Here is a 24,858-nt window from a genome sequence, read left to right on the forward strand (position 1 = left end):
TGAGAGACCTGGGCCTGTTAAGCCTGGAGAAGGCTCAGAGGGATCTGAGTGTGCTGTTTTGATTTGGCAGGCTTTTTGGTAATGGGGAGGAGCCCCAGGGTTGGCTTCTGGAAGAAGCTATTGAAAGCTCCTCCAGCTCAGGTAGCCAGGGCTGAACCATTAGAGAGACAGTAGAGGCCTCTGCGATTAGACATATGAAAGAACTGATGTAAGACCTGAGACCAGAGAGAGCAATGTGGGAAAAGCTGAGCTGGAGAGGTGTGCTGTGCTGGAGTGGAGATCCTGAAGTTGGTGAGGAAAAAAGGGGAAGGAGGTGTCTGAGCAGAAGTTCCCTTGCCACCCATGGCATGATGGTAGGCTGTCCCCCTGCACTCATAGAGGAATATAGAAGGAACTGTGGGGAAGCACCTGCAAATTGAGCAAATTCTCAACTTCATTATGTTCAGGTAGCAACCTAGTTTCTACTTGTGTTAATGTCATTGGAATGTGTATTGGTTTTATGCATATTTGAAATCTCCCTATGCAAATGCAAGTCTGCGTACTGTCAGCAGTAGCTCCAAGGAGCTCTAGGTGTTCTTTTTTTTCAGTTTCCAAAGTGGAGAATTTGGATGGTGGGAAGTGAGAGAGAAAAGTAATTTGACTGAAAATAGCCCTTCCTCTATCAGTACAAACTGTTGTGAAGTGGGGTTTAAGGAGATGTGTAAGTTCAGAGTTTTTTAATTTGGCCATACTTGAAAAGATAGTTTCTAAATTGCATCTTTCAAGATATTAAGAACACTTATCTTCCTTCTTCCTCGCTGCCTATTTTCCCATTCAAAGGCTTTTTAGAGCAAATTTTATGTAGTTTAGCAAAAGTAGCACAGGCAATTTGGGCATTCTGTACCCTAGCATATGAAAATAAAGGCATTTCTGAGATTGCCTAACAGATTTACCAAGCAAAAAACCTGTGTTTGCTGTTCAGTTTAGTGTCCAGTTGCTTTGATTGTTGAAACCAAAATAATTAATTATTTCAGTATGGGCAAGAGTTCTGCTGCTTGGAAAGCAGCTACATGGTTCCCACTGCACCAAAGCTATCTAAGCATGTTTTGTGACCATCTTTGTTTCTGCAGCTGGGATATATATTGTGTGCAGCAATGCACATTTGGACTTATCGCAGGCATAAGGTAACTTGAAAGACTAGACTACAGATCATAGATAATTATGCCCTACTGGGTGATGACTGTGTGCAAATAAGGATAGAAGAGTGGTAGCTTTGTCTGGAGAGGATCTGTGGTTCTCTAAATAATAACTCTGAGGGCTGGCCATTTTTCCCCCAGAATGGTAATTGCCCAGGTATGAATGGCAGCTGTGTGCTACTCAGTCCAGCAGCATCTTCCTCTTGGGTCTGGGCCCCCTTCACACCTCTAGACCTCAAACATTGGTGGAGCTTATAGTAACTATGTACTGAGAAACTGAGCTCATTAGCTCAGGTCTGAAGGTGGAGTAATGCAATGAGATCATGGCCCAGTGACAATGGAAATGAATACTTCAGTGAGTCTCTATGAGATCAGTTGCTCTGTGAGGGAATAACAATTAAAAAAAATATCCAAGTGCACTTACAGGATGGAAAATGACTGGAGAACTGGCGTTTGATAGAACATTTAGTGCGGTGTTGCTGGGCAGTGGAAAAAGTTGTGGTATCTTTTCTCAGATAATAGTATACAGCTTGTGTCTATTAGGCAGGTACTTTGGATGTTCTTTGGGACTTTTAGGAAGTTCATCTGCAAGCCCTGGCAGAAATCATAGATGGATGAAGTTACTTTGGTCTCTACTCAGATGAACTCTCGTGATCCATTGTAGCTTCCTGAAATATGTCTTTTGGAAGGAGCTGGTGTTGTCTGTTTACTTGTCTGCTCTCGACCTGCCCATTTTAGGGTTACTTCTCATTTCAATGTTGCTTTCTTATGAAAAATCACTGCCTCAGTGAGAACTATGTCTGTATCCTTTTCTACCTAGAGCCTGTAGGCTATGGAAAGACTACATACACATCGAGTTCACTAGGAGAAACATCTAGTTCTGTACCTTCATTCACTTTCAATGCTTCTCCTTTTATCTTCTGTAATAGCTTGTGTGTTGAAAGTGCATTTTTAATTAAATTGTTTGCATCTTGTATATCCACAATACATTCACTTTGAGGGCATTTTTATTACAGGAGGAGGGTGGTGATATGTAATAAGTCAGGAATAATTAAAACCTGTGTTAACTTGTGTATGTTTTGAGTAATGATTGAACTTTGTGTTGAGTCTCTGCTGGGTCCAAGATCAGATCTTAATCAAGTAGGAAGGAAGGAAGGGGTGACGAGTTGAGGAAGAGTTTGTTGTAGGTACCTTTAAGTTCTTACTAATTTAAGATCAACCTCACCTGTCATGTTTATTAAAAAAAAAAAAAAAAGTATGTTGCCTCCATATATAGCTATTTAGCTCAAGATATTTTTTGCATTCAACATTACTGAGGGAAACACATAGTAAGTGGGATAGTGTTATGAAGCAGCTTTTGCAGATACCTTCACTGCTCACAGATGTAGCCTCTGAAAAAAACTCTTGACAATGTTGGTTTACACTGAAAGGGAAGAAGAGCTGAGTAACCTGAGAACACTAACTGCAACATGATGCAACAGAGCAAAGATTTAAATAACTAGGGATTTCTAGGAAGGAATATTGGAAATACCTCTACTTTTTCACTTTAAGGAGGTAGAAATGCAGGTCAGAATTTGCAAGATGCATGGTTTTGATCTGAAACTTTGATTTTCTGCACTAAATAGTAATTAGGGTTTTTTTAATCAATGCATTTTCTACAGTCTAATTCTGGCAAGACAGTGGGAGGCTGGGCATTCCAAGTCCTGTCCTACAAAAGGCTTCCTGAAAATGGTGAAGATGGCTAATAATTCTTGAGTGCCTGAAAACCTGAACAGATGTTAAGAAATGCCAATAACTACACTTGCTTTCCTAAAACATTGTAAGTCATTGCATACTAGATTCAAAGATGGGAAAGGAAGGGTCCAGATTAGAGTCCTGTTGCATGAAATACTTTGGAGAAGTGTTAATTTGTCTCTCTTTGCTGAAAAGTACAGTTTTACGTTGGCTTGTATATTACTTGATTTTGCCAGGGACAGCAGGTGAATTAACATTATTCACACTAGCTTTGCCAAGGATTCTCTGACGTCCTGCTCATACCCAGGTCGAGCTGAGGCACGTAACAGTGTTTTGAAATGGATAGTAGCTCTGAAGATGCCCCTAATAGTAAACTACAGTCAAGAACTGCACTGGAGGTTAAATGCTTGTTCAGTCTGGAGGAGTGTGTTTGGTCTCTGGAAGAGATCCATTTGAGTGAAACTGGTAAATCAAGTAAAAGCTTATCTAATTAAAACCTTCTGGTTAAAAATCAGAGCACCTGCATTACTTAGGTGAAGCAAGTTTTTAATATTTAACAAAATTGTTAGTGAGTAGACTCGGCTAGCCTTCACCAAAAAAAATTAGTTATTTTAAAAGCATGAACAAAGGGGGAAAATCTGAGATGGACAGACACATTTCTTTTTCAGGCTGCCGGGATTTTCCGAGAATGACTGTAAACTGTTTTCTTACAGGTTGTGTCAAATGCTGCTGGACAGGGCGTTGCCATCACTGGGAACAATACTTTCAACAACTGGAACTGGCCTAACGCTGTGATCTTTGCTGCTACTGTGATCACTACAATTGGTATGTCTAGTACTGTGTCAGCTTTCCTAGTCTTCTGTATGTTCTAGTGTGTTTGTACTCTTACATTTGTGTGTCAGGTTCACAGAGGGGAAAAAACGCAGGGGTTTTGGCACTCTCTCCATGGGTATACAGAAGAGAAGTGTGTGCCTTTCCAGTAAATAACAAATTCAAGGTGCTGTTATGAATGACTGGGATCATTCCACTTCCATTAAGTTGTGCACTTAAATGCCAAATAATAAAATCCCCAAAGAAAAATATTACAAAACATTCCATACGGCTAATTAATAATTAAGGTATGTGCATATGAGGTTTTTGTATAGCTGACCTGTTACTCACATGCATCCTCTTAAGCTACTGATTTACCAGTGTTCTTGGCTCACAGAACTATCTAGACTTTTTATCTATCTTCTGATGAAGGCAAAGTAGAGCAAGTGTTATCTTCTAAATCTCACTACTGATTTGTGCTTGTAAAACCCTCTGCACTGAAAGACTTCTTCCTTCTTAGATGTACAGATTTTCAGAGTTCAACATCATCTGCCTTTGTCTTTGATAGAAAAATCTTTGCTACACAGTGTTGCTACACTTATAACACAAAACCAAAACAAAAACAACTCTGGGAATGCAAAATAATCAGCAAAGGCTGGAGGTGTACAGGAATGGAAGTCTTACTGTTCAACTGTATGCAGTACTCTGATTTTCTTTATTATTTGAGACTTGTAATATCCAGATTATATTATAACATCTGACAAAAAGTTGAAGTCAGGAACACACCTAAATAAGAAAGATCTGCCAGAAGTTCAGAAAATAGGCTACTGATTTTAGAACCTGAGTTGGCAATGCCCTGTTGGGTTCTGTGACCAGCAAAGAAATAAATTCAGTTGAAATACCTTGCCATGTCGCAACTCACCTTGCACTTAACTCACAAACTCTTACTCTGGAGATGTACAAGGTCAGAAGCTAAATGTATATAGTGTATCTTTCACATATGGAAGGGAGCTTCGGGGTGAATTTTGAGATTTTATTCTATAAAATTGATTCAATCAAGTTTTTAACAGTGCTGCTCAAGGTTGGGAAATCATATCAGGAGGAGCTTTATTTAATATTCGTCTCATCTTTTCAAGAAAAAGTTGCACAAAATCTAGGAAACACTTAAAATGCAGCAATCTTCTCAGCCTGCATTAATGGAACACGTTTGCTAGAATATATTTGGAAGGTATCCAGATTCAGAAGATCAGCAGCTGGAATAAAGCTCTCATAGATGGGGAGGTAATACAGCAGAAGCCCATGCGATGTTTTTTGGTATATAGGGAGAATCGCCTTGAATTTTCTGCAACAAGAACAGACCATGCACATACTTATCCCTTTGTTTTTAGGTTACGGAAATGTTTCTCCAAAGACACCCTCTGGGCGTCTCTTCTGCATATTTTATGGGCTCTTTGGAGTTCCTCTCTGTTTGACATGGATTAGTGCTCTGGGGAAGTTCTTTGGAGGACGTGCCAAGAGGCTGGGCCAGTTTCTGACAAAAAGAGGAGTAAGCCTGGTAAGCCCCTCTCTTGTTTACCCTTGTGCTGTGTATTTTTGATGAATGAATTAAGCTTGTACTTCTTAACTTACCTGCTAATCTTGGTGAATGAACACTTGCACAAATATGAATTTTCTCAAATGGTGTTGCATAGAAATAACTGAAAGGGGGATTGGGTCTGATATGTTAGTACTACGAGAAGTTTTAGCAAAAAAGATCTTGTAGAAACCTTTCATACTAAATACAGGTCTTGCAGCTTCTATGGAGACACGTATCTCTTTACATTAGAAACCTGTAGAACAAATGTAGGTGAGGCTCCACTTCACAGACATTCCATGCAAGCTCTTCTGGCACTGAAATAAGCTGTCCTGCTTTGTTCCCACCTGCTTCTATGCTAGCATGAGTACTTCCTTCTGTGCAGTGAACCAACTGGAAAATAGTGTTGTGTTCTGAGTTACCAGCTTATGGGTTTTTGCTTGTGGCTTTTTGTTGGCTTTTTTGGTGGTGTTTTTTTGTTGTTTGGGTTTTTTGTTTGTTTTTTGTTGTATTTTCTGAAATAGAAAACTATGGTGAAATGCATGTGTTTGCAGCTTCCTGCAGAGTTTACATGAGTGGCAAAGAGTAGGAGGCATAAATAGGAGAGGAGCCTCTTAAACACTTGTGAATTCTCTATACTGAAATGAACAAAAGGAAAATCAGAGGTATAGGTGCTTTTTAGACTAGAGTGCTATGTCTGTTTCCTATGCCTATTTCTAAAACTATCAGGAACTCCTTAAACTTTTCAAGGGTGTGAGAGAAAATCAGAAGGAAATAATCCTGTTTGAGCAAGTAGTTGTAAGAATAGTGAGTTCTGCATTAAAAAAAGATAAACTAGTTGTGTATTTTTGTCAATTAGTGACTTTTAGTTATGGCTGATTAACTGTTACCAAAAAACTCTGAAATGTCTGATACAGTGAAATGATGCTTGGTGTCATGGATGGGAAAAGAAAATGTGGAGATCTTTCCCTGACTTTTTTCTTCTTTCTTTACAGAGGAAAGCACAAATTACGTGCACAGCTATTTTCATTGTTTGGGGTGTCCTAGTCCATCTGGTTATTCCTCCCTTTGTCTTTATGGTGACTGAAGGATGGGATTACATTGAAGGCCTCTATTTCTCATTCATCACTATCACCACCATAGGATTTGGAGATTTTGTTGCTGGTCAGTAATTGTATTTGATTCATTTATTTCACTAGCTGCACAGTGTGTCAATTCTATTTCCAAACTCTTAACTCAAAAAGGTGATTTCTAAGCTTTTCTAAAACATTCTTCTGAATGGAAGATTCAGTCAGAGCTGGGTACTGATCTAGACTGGATCTGGACTAGAACAGGCTCTTTAATCTTAGTTTAGGTACCTAAGGCCTTTAATGGACTAAATTGGGAGGGAAATTCTGGAGTTCGTAACTTTTTCAGGTGTCCCAGGTCCCTATTTCAGACCAGAAGTTACCCACCATGACAACTGTGGGGAACAGTCCATCTTCTCTCCCCCCACATAAGACTAAACAAAATGCCTTTCAAGCCAGCAAAGCAAGAGTGGCATCCTTTTGCTGATTTAGCCTCAGCTGATGGCCTTTGAAGGTGTTCCAGTATATTAAGCAGAGCACATAAGTAACGGACAATGCTGTCTGTGCAGCTGTCTTCAACTAGTCAACAGGAAATGCTGAGCCTATTGGGAGTGTCCTTCCTAAATCCTCTCTTTCTCTAAAATCCACTGGTTTGTTCAGGGCTTTGAAGATGGTCTATATAAGTGGAATTCTGAAACTTTTCCTCAAAGAAGGTACCTATATCCAAACCTCAATGTCAAAGAGAATTCTTAAAAGAGGAAAGAAGTTCACTTTTATAGCTTTCAAGGAGAGGATAAATATGCTTCCATTTGATGTTGTAATCTAGTGGTCATAATACATGCAGCCAAGAAGGGAAAGACCTGAAATCAACTCTTTCTGTCCAAAGGGTTTCAGATCCCTGCTTACCACCTCTCAGAGCAGTGCTCAAGCAACTGGGCTGTGTTAGTGTAGAAGAGAGTAATTTTCGGGGTCGTAATGTCAAAAGTTTATCAAGTGTGAGTCTTCTTTCAGTAATGGTCTTGGTTTTAATTCTTTGTAGGTGTAAATCCAGATGCAAATTATCATGCCCTTTACAGATATTTTGTGGAGTTATGGATCTATCTGGGACTAGCGTGGCTTTCACTCTTTGTTAACTGGAAGGTCAGTATGTTTGTGGAAGTCCACAAAGCAATCAAGAAACGGAGGAAAAAAAGAAAAGAGTCATTTGACAGTCATCCTCGGTCTAAAAAACCCCTTCAAATGGGTACATCAAAAGATGTCAACATCTTCAGCTTCCTTTCAAAGAAGGAAGAGACCTACAATGATCTTATTAAGCAGATTGGGAAGAAGGCCCTGAAGACAAACAATGACCTAATTATTAAAGTAGAAAATGCCAAACAAAATATGCAGAATGCCAGTATAGATGCCCAGGTGACTTACACAAAGACAGAGTCATTTGAGTACAGTGAGACTTCCCTGGACATACAAAATGGTCATGTACTGAGACCCCTGCATGATAAGCATATTGGAGACAGCCCTCTGGAAGGAACCATGTTTGTAAACCAGCTTGACAGGATTAGTGAGGAAGAAGGTGAAGTGTGGGATTCCAGAGACTATCGACCCTTAATATTTGAGAATGCCAATATAACATTTGTAAATGAAGATGATGGTGAAGAGGAAGATACGTCAGATGATGAGGAAACGTCAAAATCCTCCATGGATGATAATCTCACAGAGGAATCTGAAACTGCAAAAAAACTGGTGAAATTCCCGTCCTCAGATGAATCTACCTTTACCAATAACGAGCTAGAACTTTCTGTGCCTTACGAACAACTGATGAATGAATACAATACAGTAAGCAATGTGAAGGCTGCAACGTGAAGCATGTTTGACAATGGTTTTCGAAAGTGGTCAGTGCATATTGAACAAAGTAACAGAGCAAGGAGAAAAGCACATTTTTGCAGCTTCTCTTGTCTCTTTGAAAACAAAAGCAAGTCCCAAACTAATAAATTCCAGTGTCCGTTTCCCATTCTAAGTTGTTTTCTGAGCCCATCAGCTTTGCTTATCTGAAAAATTTGTAAAATAACAGTTGAATTTGAAGTTCTGTTCCTACTTGGGATTTTATGGTTCTTGAACAAAGTAGGAAAGAAAAGACTAGTTAATACACTGGACCTGCTCTGTGTTTATGCATTTCATTGAGGAATTAGTTTGGGAGTGTAACTGTACTGTTGCAAAGAGACTGTTTTGGGCATCAAACGTGTTCGGTTACTCCATTAGCCTTTCACCTCTGAAAACCTGGATTTGAATCTTGCTTTGATCACAAATGAAAAAGAGGAGTTTGCTTTTTTTCTCAGAAGTTGCCCATTTTAAAGTTGTTGTAACAAAAATAATAATGGTGCAACTAGTAGTTGTTCTTAATGAAAAATTTTAGATGGAATACCGGGACACACAGATCTGAGCTGAGCTGTGCTGGCAGACCGAGGAGGAAGCATCTGAAACATCTGTCTAGAATATGTCAGTGCTTGCCAAATTATACTGAATTGTAATTTCATAAATAAAGCTAAGAATTCCAAAGGAATGGTTGAGAAGGAGCGCTCTAACAAGGAAGAATCATCTGGGATGAAGCTCACCAATTGCACTGCTAAACTGCACATCAGCCCCAGAACTGTTATGAAGTGACTGGAAGAGGTATTGATCAAAGCATATGTGATGCAGGATGTAATGAACTTCTTTAATGTTGAAAGTGTCCTTCCACTGTCCATTTCCTAGAGGAAATACTTGAATGAACCTTGTGTCTATGTACAGGTGAAGTTTTATTGACACTGTTCTTCTGAGGAAAAAAAACACCTTGGGAGGCACAGATTCTCCAAATGCTCTAATGCTAGTCAGAAGGGACCTGTAGCACTGCTGCTGAGCTGTGCAGTGTGTCAATCAGTATTGTTATTTGATGTTCCTCCCTGCCTTGGTACTTCAGAGTAGACTTGAATGAGAGATGATTTTTGAAACAGTTGATTAGACTTATTTGTTTTGGTTTAAAGTATGACCTATGTGCATATACAATGGTTATTCTATCCTACTTTCAAGAAAGCTGGGCAATGTCAAATCATGGGCAAATGGAGATGTAATCAAGTGACTTCAGGCCATAAGGCCCTTTTAAGAAGAAACTTAGTCTCTAAGCTCCTGAAAGTATTACCTTTTGGCTTGGAGATGGGCTTCTCACTGCGAAGGAAGTATGTGTCTTCATAACGTTTATGTCCAAATAGTTTTGACTGCAAAGAAAGTTATACCATGGTTGTATTTTCCTTTCTTTTTCTGTATCTGTGTGTTAACCATGACAACTCTTTCCAATGAGGCTTCTTGATTACATGTTGGCAAAAGGTATTGACTTCAGTTGTATCCAACATACTTGGAACACAAAATAGTCAAGGCCTTTGAATCTTAACATATCAAGTTCTTTTGTTCTGTTTAGTTTTACAGTATTTAAGTAATTCCAGTATGTCTGAAAGTTTCCAAAGTTCAGTGAATAGTTAAAAGTTGTCTTATTCTCATTTTTGGTGTAGTGCTGGCAGACTTACTAACTCTGTAAGTAGAGCATATGGAATCTTGCAATGCTAATCTTGAATTACTAGATATTTCTAATAACTGCAAATATTGGCTGCAGCTTCAATTGCTGGCCTGTTCCACAGAAGAAGGAGGACATCTGGGAAACTGGCACTCTGGATGGATAGCCTGTTGATGGAAAGTTTTTGAAGTCATCTACTGTGAAACAAGGGACTGTCTATTCATTTATTTTCAGAATTTTCCACATACGTGACTTTTTTTTTTTTCCTAATTGAAAGTGAATACAAGGCTAGGGCCAACTCTGTTGTACTGGGAAAAAATGTGGAATCAACATAATTTGATTTGGTAGTTAATCTCAATTTTATGATAAAAACACTGAAGAGGGATTCTAGTTTGAAATAAAATTTTGTTGTATTACTGCTATTTGGAGCAGAGGTGGGTTGATGAATTTAACTTGTATCTGGCAGGAAAGAGGGGGAGGCCTTATAGAGATAATTCAGATTTACTTCTAATAGACATCCCCACCCCCATTGTTTTAAAATTCCTCCAAGCATTTCTATATATCTGAAGGGTTGTGGTTATCAGCTGTACCTTGTAACTGTAAGGAATGGTAGGTAAGACTATACATGATACACAGGATGCTTGTGGAGCAAGTCTAGACTTCTCTTTTTTTGGATTTGTTTAAAAAAGTGCACATTAGCTTAAAAGAAAATGAGAAAGCACTCAGTAGCTTTTGTTATCCTCCAACTTGTCTTCCATTATTGATGCAAAGTTCAAAGCTTTGGTGACAGAAAGCTACAGGATGGTGAGGAGAGAAAAGGCTTGCTGAAAGCATATGAAGTGGAAAAGCATGGACCAATCTTCATTTGAAAAAAAAAAAAAAAAGAAAAGTTTCTCTTTAATACAGAAATAATATAACGCAGACACTTGGCTTGGCTGCTTTGTTTGGGAGGGGATGTTGCACACTGGAACCCAGACTCTCCATTCTCTGTAGCGAAGTGCACTTAAACGCCAGAGCTGAGAATGGATGGGATCTGTTTCATATTATCAAGTTGATGTGGCTCTCTGGCCTTTCCCAGTGTAGTCAGCATAGACTATAATTCTGCATAATAAGTATCATGGGATATAAAATAATAGTTAACATTTATTAAAACAAAGTACCATATCCCTGCTTTTTTTTGTGAAACATGATCACACCTCACAAAACTGTCCTCGTGACATCCCACCATGTGCCTTAGTGTAATCCTACAACAAGGAAAAGAAATCCTTTTTACACAGGGGCCAACACAGTTGGTCTTGTTAGCCCTCTTTGGTTTTCATGTTTTGGAGGGGTTTAGTAGGTGTATAGCTTTCATACTGTCTCTCTCCAAAAAGCGGAACCATTTCCCAGGGTTTTTTAAATGATGGTGCCATCTCAGAACTGCTGAAGTGCTAAGCAAGACAGCTTTTTGCCTGCCTGTATTCCGTATATTGAGAGAAGCAGCTGCCTGGGGGATCTAAATTAATGTTTTTTTCTGCCCTCAGATTTACATGTAGTGAGTTAGAGGGGTGTCCAGGTTGAATTTTGAATTATTAACCCCCAAAAGTGCCTCTGATTGAACTCCCCAGGGCTACCTAGTAAGGTCTTGTAGTTATTTGAGTTATCTGTTCAACCTGGAAACACTTTCTTTTGGATGCCATGTGAGGTTTCATTTGGTTAACCAATAATGTTAACAGCTCTTCTAATGCTGTGGAGTTAGTTTTATAGGTGAGACAGATCTCATGTTGGAAAGAGAGGAAAGGGAATTTTTACAAAAGAAGAATCAAAAAGCTTTAAAGCACATGTAAGGAAGGGATGAAATAGAAGTGGAAACTTCTCTTACTAGCTATTGCCTACAACTAGATTGTATTTCCAGTCATATTGTGTGAAGCATGGGTCCACTTTCACAACAGAAATGTATTTTGCCAAGATGAGCCAGTATTTAAAAAAAATTTTAAAAATATTAATCCTGAAATGTGACAGCAGAAATATATTCCTATAAAAGCCCTTATAAGAACTGAAGACTATGTAACCCCATCCTTCCTGACAACATTATGACACTTCTTGGTCTTATCATGTGCTATTGAAGCCTATTTTTACCAGAAGGACACAATTTTCAGATACATATCTCACAGCAGGCAGTCGAACACATCTGATACACTGGTACGAAATCGCTGAGGAGATACAAGAAGTGGTGTAATAAATTTTCCTGAACTAATAATTTGTGAATCTGTTGCTGGCAATGGATGTCACAAAACATGCAGAAATAAAACCATAGACTGATTAACAGATCCATGGTCACACAGTTGTATATGTTGAGATTTATTCTTTTTCTCCAGTTGATCTGGGAGAGTATGTGTAGAGACAGACAAGCATCACTGATGAGGAGAGCAAAAAGCAATATACAAGTCTGTTGACCTAGAAAAAAAAAGAATCAAGAACTCTGTTCTAGACTTGTAATTTTTGTGCCTCATGGGATTCATTCCATTTGTGATGGATTTACCTTTTAAAAAAATTAACTTGTCTTTCATATGGCTTTTGAAGTTTGTACAGTTTCGAGTCTTATCACTCCATAATGTGCCTGTCTGTCTGTTCTTTGTTACTGATTGTCACTGGAATCACACTGTATGTAAATATTTGCTAAGTCTTTGTAAAATGTAATTTATTTTAATATTTTGCAATAAAAATTTTACAATTTATCTTCTTTGTCACAAGGAGAATGTTCTTTTTACAACTTGCTACACTTGTAACACACCTCATAATGAGACTGGTCCGGGTCCAAAGAACTCAAGGATAAGGAGCCAAGAAAGCAAGTTGTGTTATGCAAGCAGATGCCTGTACTTGTGTGGAGTATTGGTGACTTCAATTCAATGGTATCTGGCCTTCAATTAGATAAAGCATAGCAGAGTATTATTCAATGAGGATTTTGGACAGCTGTTGAAAGAAACAGAAGTTTAGTCTAGGGGGCTGCAATGTTTTCAGGGAGCTGTCTTTTAAAGAGTATGCACTGAGACAGGAAGTGTTAGAATTGATCATTACTACAATAAAATAACACAGGTGTTTACGACTGCTGTCTGACTCTTACGCCAGAGCTATTAAAATGTGAGTAGCTGTTTGTGAGTTTTCACAAGATTTCTAGCAGCAGAGCTCACCATTTTGCATTCTAGAAGTAGTTGCAGTCCTTCAACTCTAGCAGTTGCCTTAAAATGCCTTGGAAAATAGATGACTACCTGTGCAAATGGACAGCAAATTGTGACTTGGTAATACCCATGTCAGAGACGGAGCCATCTACAGAAGTTGGGACAACCTCAGCCTGAGATTGAAGAGACTGTACGTTAGCTTTTGGGCAACAATTAAATTGCTGAGGTGTGAGCCAGGAAAGTGGGAAGATGCATAAGCACAGGTGGAAAGGGCTGGTGATTTGAGTAAGGGTAGCCAACCTCTGCGTTTTCCCTTGGCCCCACAACAGAGAAGTAGTGGAGGAGAAGGAGGGGTCTGACCAGTGACTGATGCTACAAAAAAGCCAAAGAGGGAGGTGGAGTCCCCTCATAGAGGTGAGGGCAGGACAGAACAGTCTGGTAAGCACCTGATAACATTTCATCTACTCCCAGCAGGTTGGAGCTCACAGACTGTTGTTCACCTTCTGCCCTCGGTATTTTAGTGGAGTGTTAGTAATTTATAGGGGTAGGGTAGCAAGAAGTAGGCAAACAGGATAAACCTGTATCTGTTAAGCGCCTGTTCTTAAGGTCCATGCCTGGCTGCTGGTTCCTCTGAACACAATAGCTGAACAGATAAAATCGCAGACCAGCTGACACTTAAAAAACCCTGAAATCTTTTCACTGAGCGTTTATCATAGGTCTTTACAATGTGTGGTGCAACGTGACACCAGCAATCTGCAGGTCATCGAAATGGAAAACTTAAGACTTTTAATTCTAGGAGATGAAGATGGTGATATAGCAGGTAGAGAGTTGCTGTTCGGGGCAGTTTTACACAGGAAAATGCTACTTCACTCCCTTCCAGGCAATTTCCTGTATCTGGACTTAAGTCCCGAAGAACTCATATCTCTTCCAACTCTTACACAAGGACCTGCGGGGAGATCTGTTGTGTTATAGTTAGAGGAGGAACAGTTTTCAATTTATGACTTGTATTTTCTGCCTTTCAGCAAGGGTTGGATGGGTTTTGTTGTTTGTATTTTTTTAAAAAAAACCTTATGTTAGCCTTAACAACCCTGTGGTAAGATAACTAATACTGTAATATCTAGGAATACCAGATTGGGCTGAGCACAGCACCCGTTAGATGTTGGCTCCTTTTTGTTCCAGAAAGCCCTCAGAGAACTCCCCTCACCTACACACAGGCTGGGCCTCCTCCACACACTGTGCCTGGCTTCACAGCGTGATTGCAGGCTGTGGCTTTATTTTGACCCAGTGCCTGAGGAACAAGGGGGAGTGATGGGTGAGTGGGAGCAAACCAAGCCCTGCCAGGGGCCTTGCATCTCACTTAGAGCAAACCTGCAGTATTGCCTTTCTCTGGCAGGCCCTTTGCTCTCCGCTCAAACTTGTTCATCTTCTACTACAGGTCTTGAACAGCCTGGGATACCCAAAGGTCTTGCTAAAGGATTGCTTCTCTCTTTCCTGTTGGCAGATGTCGTCTTCTCCAACGCAGCTAATGCAACTTCTACTGACTCACGGCACGTGGGCCAAGTCTTTTGGCAAAGGGGTGCACCTTGACCTTCACTGTCTTGATTTCTGTATGGCTCCCAAGAAATCCAGACTCATAAGGGGTGGGGTATTTTTGGGTGGGTGATATTTTGTGGAAAAGCACATAGATGTCCAAGCAGGTGTTTTGTGTCTTGAGATGAAAAAAATCCAAACTGGTTATCGTGGACTACACGGCCACCCTAGTACAGGGAGTGGTACCATGACTGATAAGAGCACAGAGGTCCAACATTAAACACCCACAAAGGCTCTGCTCACTGACCAAGGAAATTTGCCATTTCAAATCAGAAGAGCTGATCTGGAAAGGGAGAGTTAAGGTGGACTGGAATGCCGGAGGCATTATCCTGTACAGAGGCTTTCAGAAAGCCAGCTAGCATGCTCTAGTTAGGAGGGCTTCCTCTAATGGTCAAGTTTCCAAGTACAGCCAGTAGCTAGATCTCCTTCTAGTTAAAGACAAAACTATATATGAGAAATGTATTGACATATGAGAAATATTCTCACACAAATATTTTAATAGTCACTTCAGATTTTACACCTTGACCAGAACCAACTGTCAACAAGAGTTTTAGTTTTCTATTTTTATAATATTTTTATGGGATGCCAGAAGTTGCCACCCTAGTATCACTCCTTGCTGCTCATAGGAAAGAGTAGAAAAGAGATGGTGACAAATCACTTTTCATATTCTGATGGTTATGTTTTTTTTCTACATGGAGGAAGTTGTGGCAATTACATCCTGCTCCGCTTTTCTCCTTACCAGGGTGGGGCTGTGAATGAGAGAGAAAGCAGAACAAAGGAAGTGAAAATATGCATTCTGAAATTAGGATGAGGATATTGAACCACAAAATATCTGAAGCAAAAGTTAACATTTTTTCCCATAGATATTATTTGAAATTTCCCATGCTACCCTTTAATAAAATAATTTTGGCTACATGCCTAAATATGCCAAACAAAAGTACTTGTGTTTTCAAATTAGAACTATGCATTATCTATTCATGAAAAGAAAAGAAAACAAAACACAAGTGCTTTGACACGCTTTTGATCTTACTTGAATACAGAAATAGTGTGTGGCACCATGATATGCAATTTGATTGTAAGGAGAATGAATACACTCTGTATGAATGAGCATAGCCCCACACTGAGAGCAGAAATCCTAGTCAAGGCCTGTCAACAGCATTGCACTGTTCTGTAGACTTACTGCTTTGGGCAGTTATTGCTCACACTTTTGTTTATCTAGTTTCTGGGTGTATAAGGAAGTATCATAATTCCTAATGCCGCTAAGATCAGAGACAAAAATCCTCTTGCATGGTTATTTGCAGGTTGGGTCCCACCTGTACCTATCAAAGTAAACTTGAGTGCAGAGGAGCACTCGCTCCTACACACTCCTGGTTGCTGGGCAAATATATTGATGTTCATGTTGAAATAGAAGTCGCAACCTTCTGAGCTAGTGGGTAAGTGTTTATTCATAAATCTCTGCTGTCCTCTGGCAACCTTCATGTTTGCTGCTTATCTGTTGTACGTTGGCAGTCAGAGAAAAGTAAAGGAACAAATCAAGAATTGAGACACAGACAACCTCTTTTGATATTTTTGATTCCTCTCAATCTGGGACTTTTGCCAGCTCCATCTCTGGCACAACTGGAAAGGAAGGAAAAATAGTAAGCTAATCGGTCTGCTTTTTAATTGCTGTTTAGAATGGGAACTAAGTACAAAAGCAGGAGTAAGCAATATGCCTTGGACATCTGAAGGGGATGCTGCTCTCTGGCTTGTTTTGTGGCTGTCAGTTTTTAATAAATGATAGGAAATTGGCAGCTTAACGAAAAGAGGGAAAGGCTTGCAAGGGGTTTTTCATTTAAGGATGAAGGCATAGGCTTTAAGGTTTTCTTCTGTGTTGTGAAACACTTTAAATTAATTTAAAATATCAGACTAGACTCTCAAATGTACAATAGGGATCAGATGAAGGCAAGAAGGTAAAGTCAGTACCTATTCTTAAAATTTAACCTCCAAGTTCTCTGTAGTTTTTTAGTGCAAGTTCTCCATCCTTTACAACTGCTTGAATTGAGGAGAGAGCCTGACATTTAACCCCCACTCTGGTAACCCCAGCATGTCACTCATGCAAAGTTAAAGGGACGTGGTGTTGAATTAAGAACAATTCTTTTAGGGCAAAAGACACAATATATATCAAGTACCAGAATAAATCAGAGACCAAATACTATAGTTGCTGTGGAATCTGTTATTTGTGGGGACATTTGCTCTGAAACACTAGGAAAGAAGTTTTCTGGCAAACAATTTCAAGCAGTTTTCCAAAGATGTTTTCTGGTCAAGTGATATTGACTTCTCTGTGGGAGTTTAATTCTATGATGTTTATCTGTAACTGAAAAGTATAATCTTATGGGGGGCATAATAGCTGAAAGTTGCAAAAGCTGCAGGAAAGAACTGGCAGCCTGTTAAAATGTGTAGGCTTGAGACAGACTTCTTTCAGAGCATGCAATAAAAACAAGAATAAGGTGGAAATGGATTGAAGTTCTAACTGGCCTTTATTATTTTATTTTTTTAAAGTTTCTGACCCCACATTACTGTGACTTCAAAAGCTATGTAGTTTTGGAAATGCTTGGGATAAACTTAGCTTCCTCTGGCGCAGTGAGGGAGGAAAAGGCTTTGGGGTTATCGCAGTTTGTTTACTGTAAAATGACTATTCTTTAAAACAACAACAACAAGATTCAGGATGGGGAGAGCAGTGACTGGTTTCAAACGCTATTCTACTCAGACCTACGCAATAATGACCCAACTCATTTTTCACGGAAGGATACAATTGCCACCCATTTTGTCTGTATCTCCTTGCTCATATATCTTAATTTTCCCTTTCCTCTGCTGCGTAGCTAGTCTCATTACAATTCCTCTGGCCCCTTAGGAACATCACAGCTGCCTGCAGGCAAGACACACTGTCCATTTGGCATTTCTGGTTGGCAGCCAGAACAGTGATTTGGCTTCTCCCGCTCCAAGAGTGCCAGCCTGAACTGCTTCAGCTAAAGGAGACAGGTTGAGCAACCAAGGCACCCAGCCCAGTGGTCATGGCTTCCTTCAGTGAAAAAGTTCAAGCTTTTGCACGTTTTCAGCCACTTGCTTTATCCATAATCTGCTGTGGAATTAGATTTGCAGAGAAGTGATTCATTAAGGGCAAGGGTAGAGTGTCACTGCAGGGCCATGAAGCTGACTGAGCAAGCCTACCCAAACACTCACTGAGACTTGCTAGTGAGTTTGGGGTTCAAAATAGTTTTTGAAAGAGGCTATGTCTATTGTGAATGGTAGTTGCACCCTTTCCACCTCCATATTCCTTCTCCCATTCTTCCCACCCCAGTTTCATTTTACCACCACTGCTACGATCCCCAGTCCCACTTTATAACCAGAGTTGTTCCCACCACTCCAGCTCCTGAACTAGGAGAATAAAGCTTAGCTCTTTTTAGATTGGAACTCTCCAGAAGGTTTCCAAAGCCTTAGAAACACTTTCCCTTGTTGCTGTGTGTTCAGACTGCTTGACAAGACTACATTTGTCATGTAGATGTGACCTAAAACTATGTTCCAGTCGCACCAAGTAAGTAGCAAAGTTATCACCTGTTTAAATAAACCTTTGGCTTCTAATCAACAATTCAACAGAAGAAAAGAAATTGAATAGAACAAAATATGTTTGATTATTTACTAAAGACATAATGGCCTGGAGACTGAAAACAAAGAGTGGGACTGAGAGCCAGATGGCAACCAATATCACCTAGACAGCTTACAAGTCGAGTCTTTAGGCTACAGAAAACTCCCACGATGGAGTATTTTTAAGCACTAGAGAAATCCGTATGTGCTACTTTTCCAGTTTGAATTATTCTAAATAAATGCCAAAACTGGGACTTTGAAAATATCATAGATGAGGAAGAGCTTGTGTATTTCATAGTACCTGAAGTAAGTGACTCAAGAACATCAGTGAGAGGGCAGAAGTGGGAATGGGGTCTCACGCCACGTGTGCGCAGAAACCCCCATTGAGAGATTTGCCGTCTGTGTCATCAAGAGTCTATAGGAAGCCAGTAATGCATGAGGGCACAAGCTCATAGCATGGATATAGCTGGTACCTGTGTGCCATAATTGAATTCTTGTGTATTATGGTGCCAGGGAACATTTCAGACAGGAACAGTACAGACACAGAAGAACAAACCATGAATGGCAGGAGCCATGGGCCCCAAGCGTTATCAGTGGCATTAATATTATTTGCATGCCTCTTGGCTGGCTAGTCAGGAACTGAGGTAGAGGAATCTTCTTCAAGCACCAGGGATAGCCAGCACCATGGAAGTAATTGTATTTGTACACAAAAACGGAACTGCAAACAAGAAACAGGGCTAGATGGGGACAGTCATCCTCTAGAGCTTTGAGAAGGAGGACAACAATTACAATCCTCATTCCCAAGCATCTGCACACACTAGGTACTCTAGTACTAGAGGGGAATAAGAAACCTTGTTAACTATAGATGAAGTACATACCCATGTATGTACTTCTACATCCCCATGTTCTGCTAAACAGATCTTTGTCTTATGTTTAGTCCCGGCTGATGATTGAGTTGGAGAGGGTAAGAATATGAATGTGGCTGAATGCAATATCTTTAGGACACTTTCTCTTTTTTCTCTTGTTAGAACTGAAGGTCCCCTCTTGAAGTTTCCTTGGAGAACATGTTGTCAAGTATTCACTGGGACTCTGAGATATCGTGTGTTCTCTTAACAGGAGTGGACAAGAGAGGAGGACAGAGGTGTGCTGCCATATGCCACCTGCTGGGAAAGGAGTTTGGGACCACAAAAATTAGCATCAACCTGAGAAGGAGCAATCAGCAGAGAGGTAGCTAACCCTACATCTTTCTACTGAAGGTCTCCATCATATGAAATTTAAGCAAACCTGATGTGCATATGCGTAATGGGATGTGTACAACATTCTCTTGTGGAGAAGACTCCTTAGGAGGGCAGTTGACAATTACTGAGGGGATTATATCCTGCTTTCCTGTTGCTTCAAACTATGAGGTGTCTCATGTCTTGTTGCTGTTTCTTCATTCACCCATCTTCTCTCAGTGGGTAGACCTCAGTAGGTCTCCTTCACAGGAGCCTTAACACAAGCTTAGTTTTACCTCAGTTGTTCAGTGCTATTCTTAGCCTTGGAAAGCCAGAGTGTGAGCAGACCTCCTTCCTCCCTAGTTTATGATTCTTTGCAATAAGAAAATGTGTACAACTCTGTGCTAACAATGAGTAGCCAGCTAGTTGTAACTTTGGTGAGATCTACTGGTGGTGTTTCCACCACATCCATTGGCAGAAGATTTTTTTTCAGGTAGCCTAATTTTTCTTACATCCAATATGCAACTCTCTGAAGCTTATTTTCATTATAATTTTCTCTTCTCAGTAGCAAGTGGAAATAATGAGTTCCTGTTCTCATCTTTGTGTCAATTTTTGGTTGCCCTGAGTACAGAGGTCTCTGGGCAGCAAAACAGGAAGAAACTAAAAACAGAATTCATGAGAAAAAAAAAAACCCCAACAAACCAGAATGCACATGCATAGAGCCTGTATCAGGACATTTTAAAAATCCCATCTTCTCACCTCAAGAATATAATGCCAAACACTTAAAAGATTATTCAAATAAAAGAAAAGATCTGGAATAGTGTCAGAATTACTACTGCATAGAAGAATCTGAGAGATATAAAGCTTCCTGCACCAAACAAATATGATGGCTTCCAAAAGGATGAGTGTCCTCCTGGGATGTATAAGCAAAAGTAGCATACATGAGAGAAGGGAGGTATTATCCCACTCTCTAAGACAGCAGGGCTAGTATGGGCTCAGAATATCAGATTTTTAAGGAAGCTGTAGAGAAGCTGAGAGCAGTCTGTATCACAGCAACAAGGAAATTTTCTAAGAAAGTATATTTGAGAAAACCACCAGAAAAGGCTGAAAAAAATGGGTTTATTCAGACTAGAAAAGAAAACAACTAGTACAAATAAGTTTTCTGATGGGTAAAATTATGCTGAAGAATTATAAGCAGTGGCTAAGCTGTTTCTTGTAGACCCTGGAGAAAACAAGAGAAGAAATCTGTCCATGTTGCAATAAACAAGGCAGAGTCTGATGCTAAAAAGCATTTTCCAACTCTAAGAGCAATAAACTCTCCTAAATGGACACAAACTTAAAACTATTGGAGGATTTGTGAAAAGTTTAGGCAAACAGCTGTTAGGGATGGTCTTGCTCCATTTACTGGCTGCCAGTATAGAAGGGAGCTTCCTTTCAGCTTTACATTTCTGTGATTTGTGTCAATTTTCCAAAAGGTCTGATATATTTTTATTGCTCCCTAACATTATTCCTATATTGTATAGGAGTTACCAAGACTAACTGGCTGCCCTAATATGGTTAAAATGTACTAGCATAAAAAATAAAATTAAAAAAAAAGAAAACCAAGTAAATAATAAAAAGACAAGGAGATATCTTACCATTTCTATTTCCTGGGCTTCCTCAGTTGTCAAGGCCAGAGGAAAATGATGTTGTATGGAATTGTCTAATGAATTGTCTGGTTCCCCTTTGGAGTGCTGAGTGTTTGGATATAACATTGTTGAGGCAAATTTGCTGTGCCTAGGCCAGTGTATGCCATCTGTTTTTCCTCTTAAAAAGAGACAAGGAGATTTTTTTTTTTATTTTTCCAAGCAGCTTCTCCTTGAACAGTTTGCTTTCCTTGCCTAGCTTTTCCTCCCACTCCTTACTCATCTTCCAGTGCTTTTCAGCCACATGTATGGATTTTTGTGACTTGGATGAAGTGATTGTACTGTTCATCGTCTGTCAAGTTACAAAAGTCCTCTCTTGATTACAGTCTTCTGAATGTGGTGGCCTTTCACTGCAGTGTAGCAGCTCCCAACTAATTTACCTCACTTTTTAACAGAAGGGATTGAAAAAGAGGCAAGAAACTCTGTGAAAGGCTTTGCCTTCTAGAGTAGCACAGATGCTTTGCACAGCCACAGCTAAAAAGTATCAACTGTGTCTCAGAGGAATGTCATCCTCTTTGTGGGTGAGAGAACTGGCAAAACCTCTGACTGTTCAGAAGTTTTATAAAAACAGCTCTTTCAGGGACAAGAACAAGAAGGTTGTTTACAATTCACTTCCAATTTTATCCCTGATTTTTAGTAGGTTGTGTTTTTTTGTGGGTTTTTTTGGTTGTGGTGTTTTGTCGGGTTGTTTTTTTTTGTGAAAGGCTTTACATCAGCTCCTGAGACAGACTCCTACAATTTTACAAAATGTTAAGCTATTTCTGTTTCTGGAGTAGAAAAATAAACAATCTTCTCAGACACTTAGCATTTGTTCATATAGAAGAGAGGCATATTATAATGAACTACTAAATTATCTGGACATAATGATTTGAAATTGCAGTGGAAAGAGAAAACGTTAGAGACCATCTGAAATACTGACTGATGTAATTCATGTTTTATGTAGCTCAGAGAAAGGATCTAAATAAAATTTACATTTTTGAGTCTTAATAATAGTTGGATTAGAAGGCCTTTAAAGATTGTTTATATTGCAGCTAATTACCTTTACCCAAACTAGAGCCAAAAAGCTTATTTACTCTTGTACATAAATTTTCCTGGTAAAGAAGTAGAAAATATTCATCAGCCACAAGGTCCCAGATGATACCAATGGAAGACCCTTCCTTACAGCCCATTTTCAGCAGGCTCTTCAGGAAAGATGGAAGGAAAACTGATGAAGAAGTGAGGGTTGGACCAGTGTGACTGCTCACAGTAGATGCAGCATCCAGGCCTGTCCCTTTCCTAGGCATGGTGGGGACACATCTGTCCCACTGAGGACAAACAGGCTCCTCTGTGTCAGGCTGACAACCCCTGGGGTCTCAAAATGCTCTCCCAGCAGGTTGGGCCTCACCACCACAATTCATGGCATTTTGCTGTGTCATGGTGAAACTTGTGCTCACAAGACAAGAGAAAGATCTAAAAAAACAGTCCTGGGACACCTTTTTCTCCCCAAACTTCTATTTATTTATGCATTTTTCCTTAACTCATGCAATTTTTCTGCTCTGCAGGGCAACCTGTAGCATTTCACACATGAAGCCTGAAGTCATATTTGCCCTCTACTGGCATCCTGTGGAAATACAGAAGCACATCACAATTGCTCCATTGCTTCAGCTACTGAAAATCGCCAGACATGAGGACAAGGTCCACAGAGACCACGTGCAATCCGTGGTGGGACTATGCTTTGGGGTGGGGAGCTCAGTGAGCAGCTTCCTACAGCTCCTCTAGCTGTAACGCCCTGGTGCCAGAGGCTGCCCTCATGCTGACCAGATATTTGCAAGGGAAAAATCTGTCACTTTTTGAAGTGGTGTCTGATACCAGTTTATTTACGAACAAGAGTCTAGAAAATGAGAAGTAGCTCTGCCAGTTGCAGTTCGCAGTGTATCTTCCCTTCATTTCTAGGTATAGTGCAGTTCAGCTGGTTTGCAAGTTCAAGGAATGGGAGCAAGAGTGGTTGAAGAAAAATATTTGAATGGCTGCCATGGATGTGAGAGCAGGCTGGTAATCTTAGCTGGTCACTTTTAATTCTGAAGGATCACACAATGTTTGAATATAGTATAGGCTTGAAATACTGCACTGAAACCTTCTGGAAAGCCAGTTTTTTTTCCCTCAGTTTCTGCTTTTTGCAAACACAAGTTGACCTCAAGAACTCAAAAAAACCCCTTAATATCTCTCAGCACCTCAAAGATAGAAAGCAAGATCTTCACAAGGAGCTTTTTGCTTTGGCCTTTGCCAGCAGAAGCTGCCATTGTGGTAGTATATCACCCTGAGCCAGAGAGAGACAGGCTCAAGGTTGCCATTGGGTCCGGCCCCAGCATTTGTTTTATGTTTGCTCAGTCTGGAAGGATGTCTTTGTCCTGCTTAAGCCCACAATGATTTAACTGCAGTACAAGCACTTACCTTGAAGCTATCTGATCTATGAACACCTAACTTTGCATTAACACTGGATTTTCCAACCCTTCCCATCATCTTGCCACCCAAACTTGTATCTAAGACAGATGTGACCAGAACTCCATTGGGTCCTACCAGCACCTTGTGCAAATATTCGTTATTCCCCATCCTTTGAAACTGCATCAGTCTTTACTGTAATGTACTGGTCTTCAGAAAATGTTTTGGCAGAGCCAGCATGTTTGACTTTGCACCCCAGGTATCATTCCTATGAGGCCTTGCCCTTGGGTGCTCTAATGCTCTGGTGGCTCACAGGAAGACCATATACCTCAAAAAGCTTTTCAGACCTTGGTGTGAACTTTAAAAGCTTTTTCTTTTCTGTCATTAGTTTTCCATCTCCAGATCATAAGGAATTTGTGGAACTGATTTGCTACCAAAATCAAACCAGTACAGCCTTTGTGCCCTCTAGAAGTGATTGCTTCCCTGAACTAAAAAGGCAAGTATATGAGATACTCCATCTAGTCACTCCACAGGCCATCTCTTCCTCTGACTTATTCAAGATCTTCAGAAATGTCATGTGCTTACCAATAGTGGAAAGATATAAGTGCTCAGCTATTTACATCACCTTGATCTTTATCTCCAGCTTCTGATCTCCCACTCTTTTCAACCTAGAGATATTTCTCTCAACTCACTGCACTGAGATGTTTGTTTGCTACTGTCTTCTCTGCAGCACTGAAGAAGCAGTGGAGAAGCTTTGTTTTGGGATGTGAATTTTCACATTAGCATTAAGCTTCACCACAGTAAATATTTAAGGCTTTGTTGAGCTTGCATTAATTACCAGAGCTTTCATAGGAAAGGCAGCCCACTGGCCAACAAGTGACATAGTGAGGTAGACATAAAAAATTAGTCATAATATCATCTTATTTATCAAAGAAATATCTCCTGGACTGCTTGTTTGCCTGTCTGTAATAAACTCCAAGTGTACCCTGCTTCAATAGGATCTAAGAAGTGACGTCTTAGGTAATTTAATTTTAATAATAGCTGAGAAACTGCAATTTCCCCTCCTGTTTTTGTATAGGGTAACAATTTCTTTTAAATAGATTCTTTGATCACCAATTTCTTCAATTACAAAGGAAAAGAATGACTTTTCATCTGTAATTCACAAATGAGGCTTTTATTCACCAGCAGCAAAACATGAAAGAGAAAGAGGCATCTGGTCTATTGAAGTCACTAGCAGAACTCCCACTGCCTGCAGCATTGTCAGAATTTCAC

At 39.9% G+C, this 24,858-nt stretch overlaps 1 protein-coding gene across 1 annotated transcript; it reads left to right on the forward strand.

Annotated features, from left to right (window-relative positions):
• The first annotated feature begins 1,317 nt into the window (after positions 1 to 1,317).
• KCNK5 (potassium channel, subfamily K, member 5) lies at positions 1,318 to 8,219 on the forward strand. Its single transcript, XM_010006138.1, has 5 exons — positions 1,318 to 1,332; positions 3,623 to 3,734; positions 5,108 to 5,274; positions 6,288 to 6,456; positions 7,399 to 8,219. Exons 1-5 carry the CDS (start codon positions 1,318 to 1,320, stop codon positions 8,217 to 8,219), a joined length of 1,284 nt encoding a protein of 427 aa, XP_010004440.1.
• The last annotated feature ends 16,639 nt before the right edge of the window (positions 8,220 to 24,858 follow it).

This window comes from Chaetura pelagica, unplaced genomic scaffold (genome assembly GCF_000747805.2).
Source record: "Chaetura pelagica isolate M959 unplaced genomic scaffold, ChaPel_1.0 scaffold271, whole genome shotgun sequence".
Taxonomy (NCBI): domain Eukaryota; kingdom Metazoa; phylum Chordata; class Aves; order Apodiformes; family Apodidae; genus Chaetura; species Chaetura pelagica.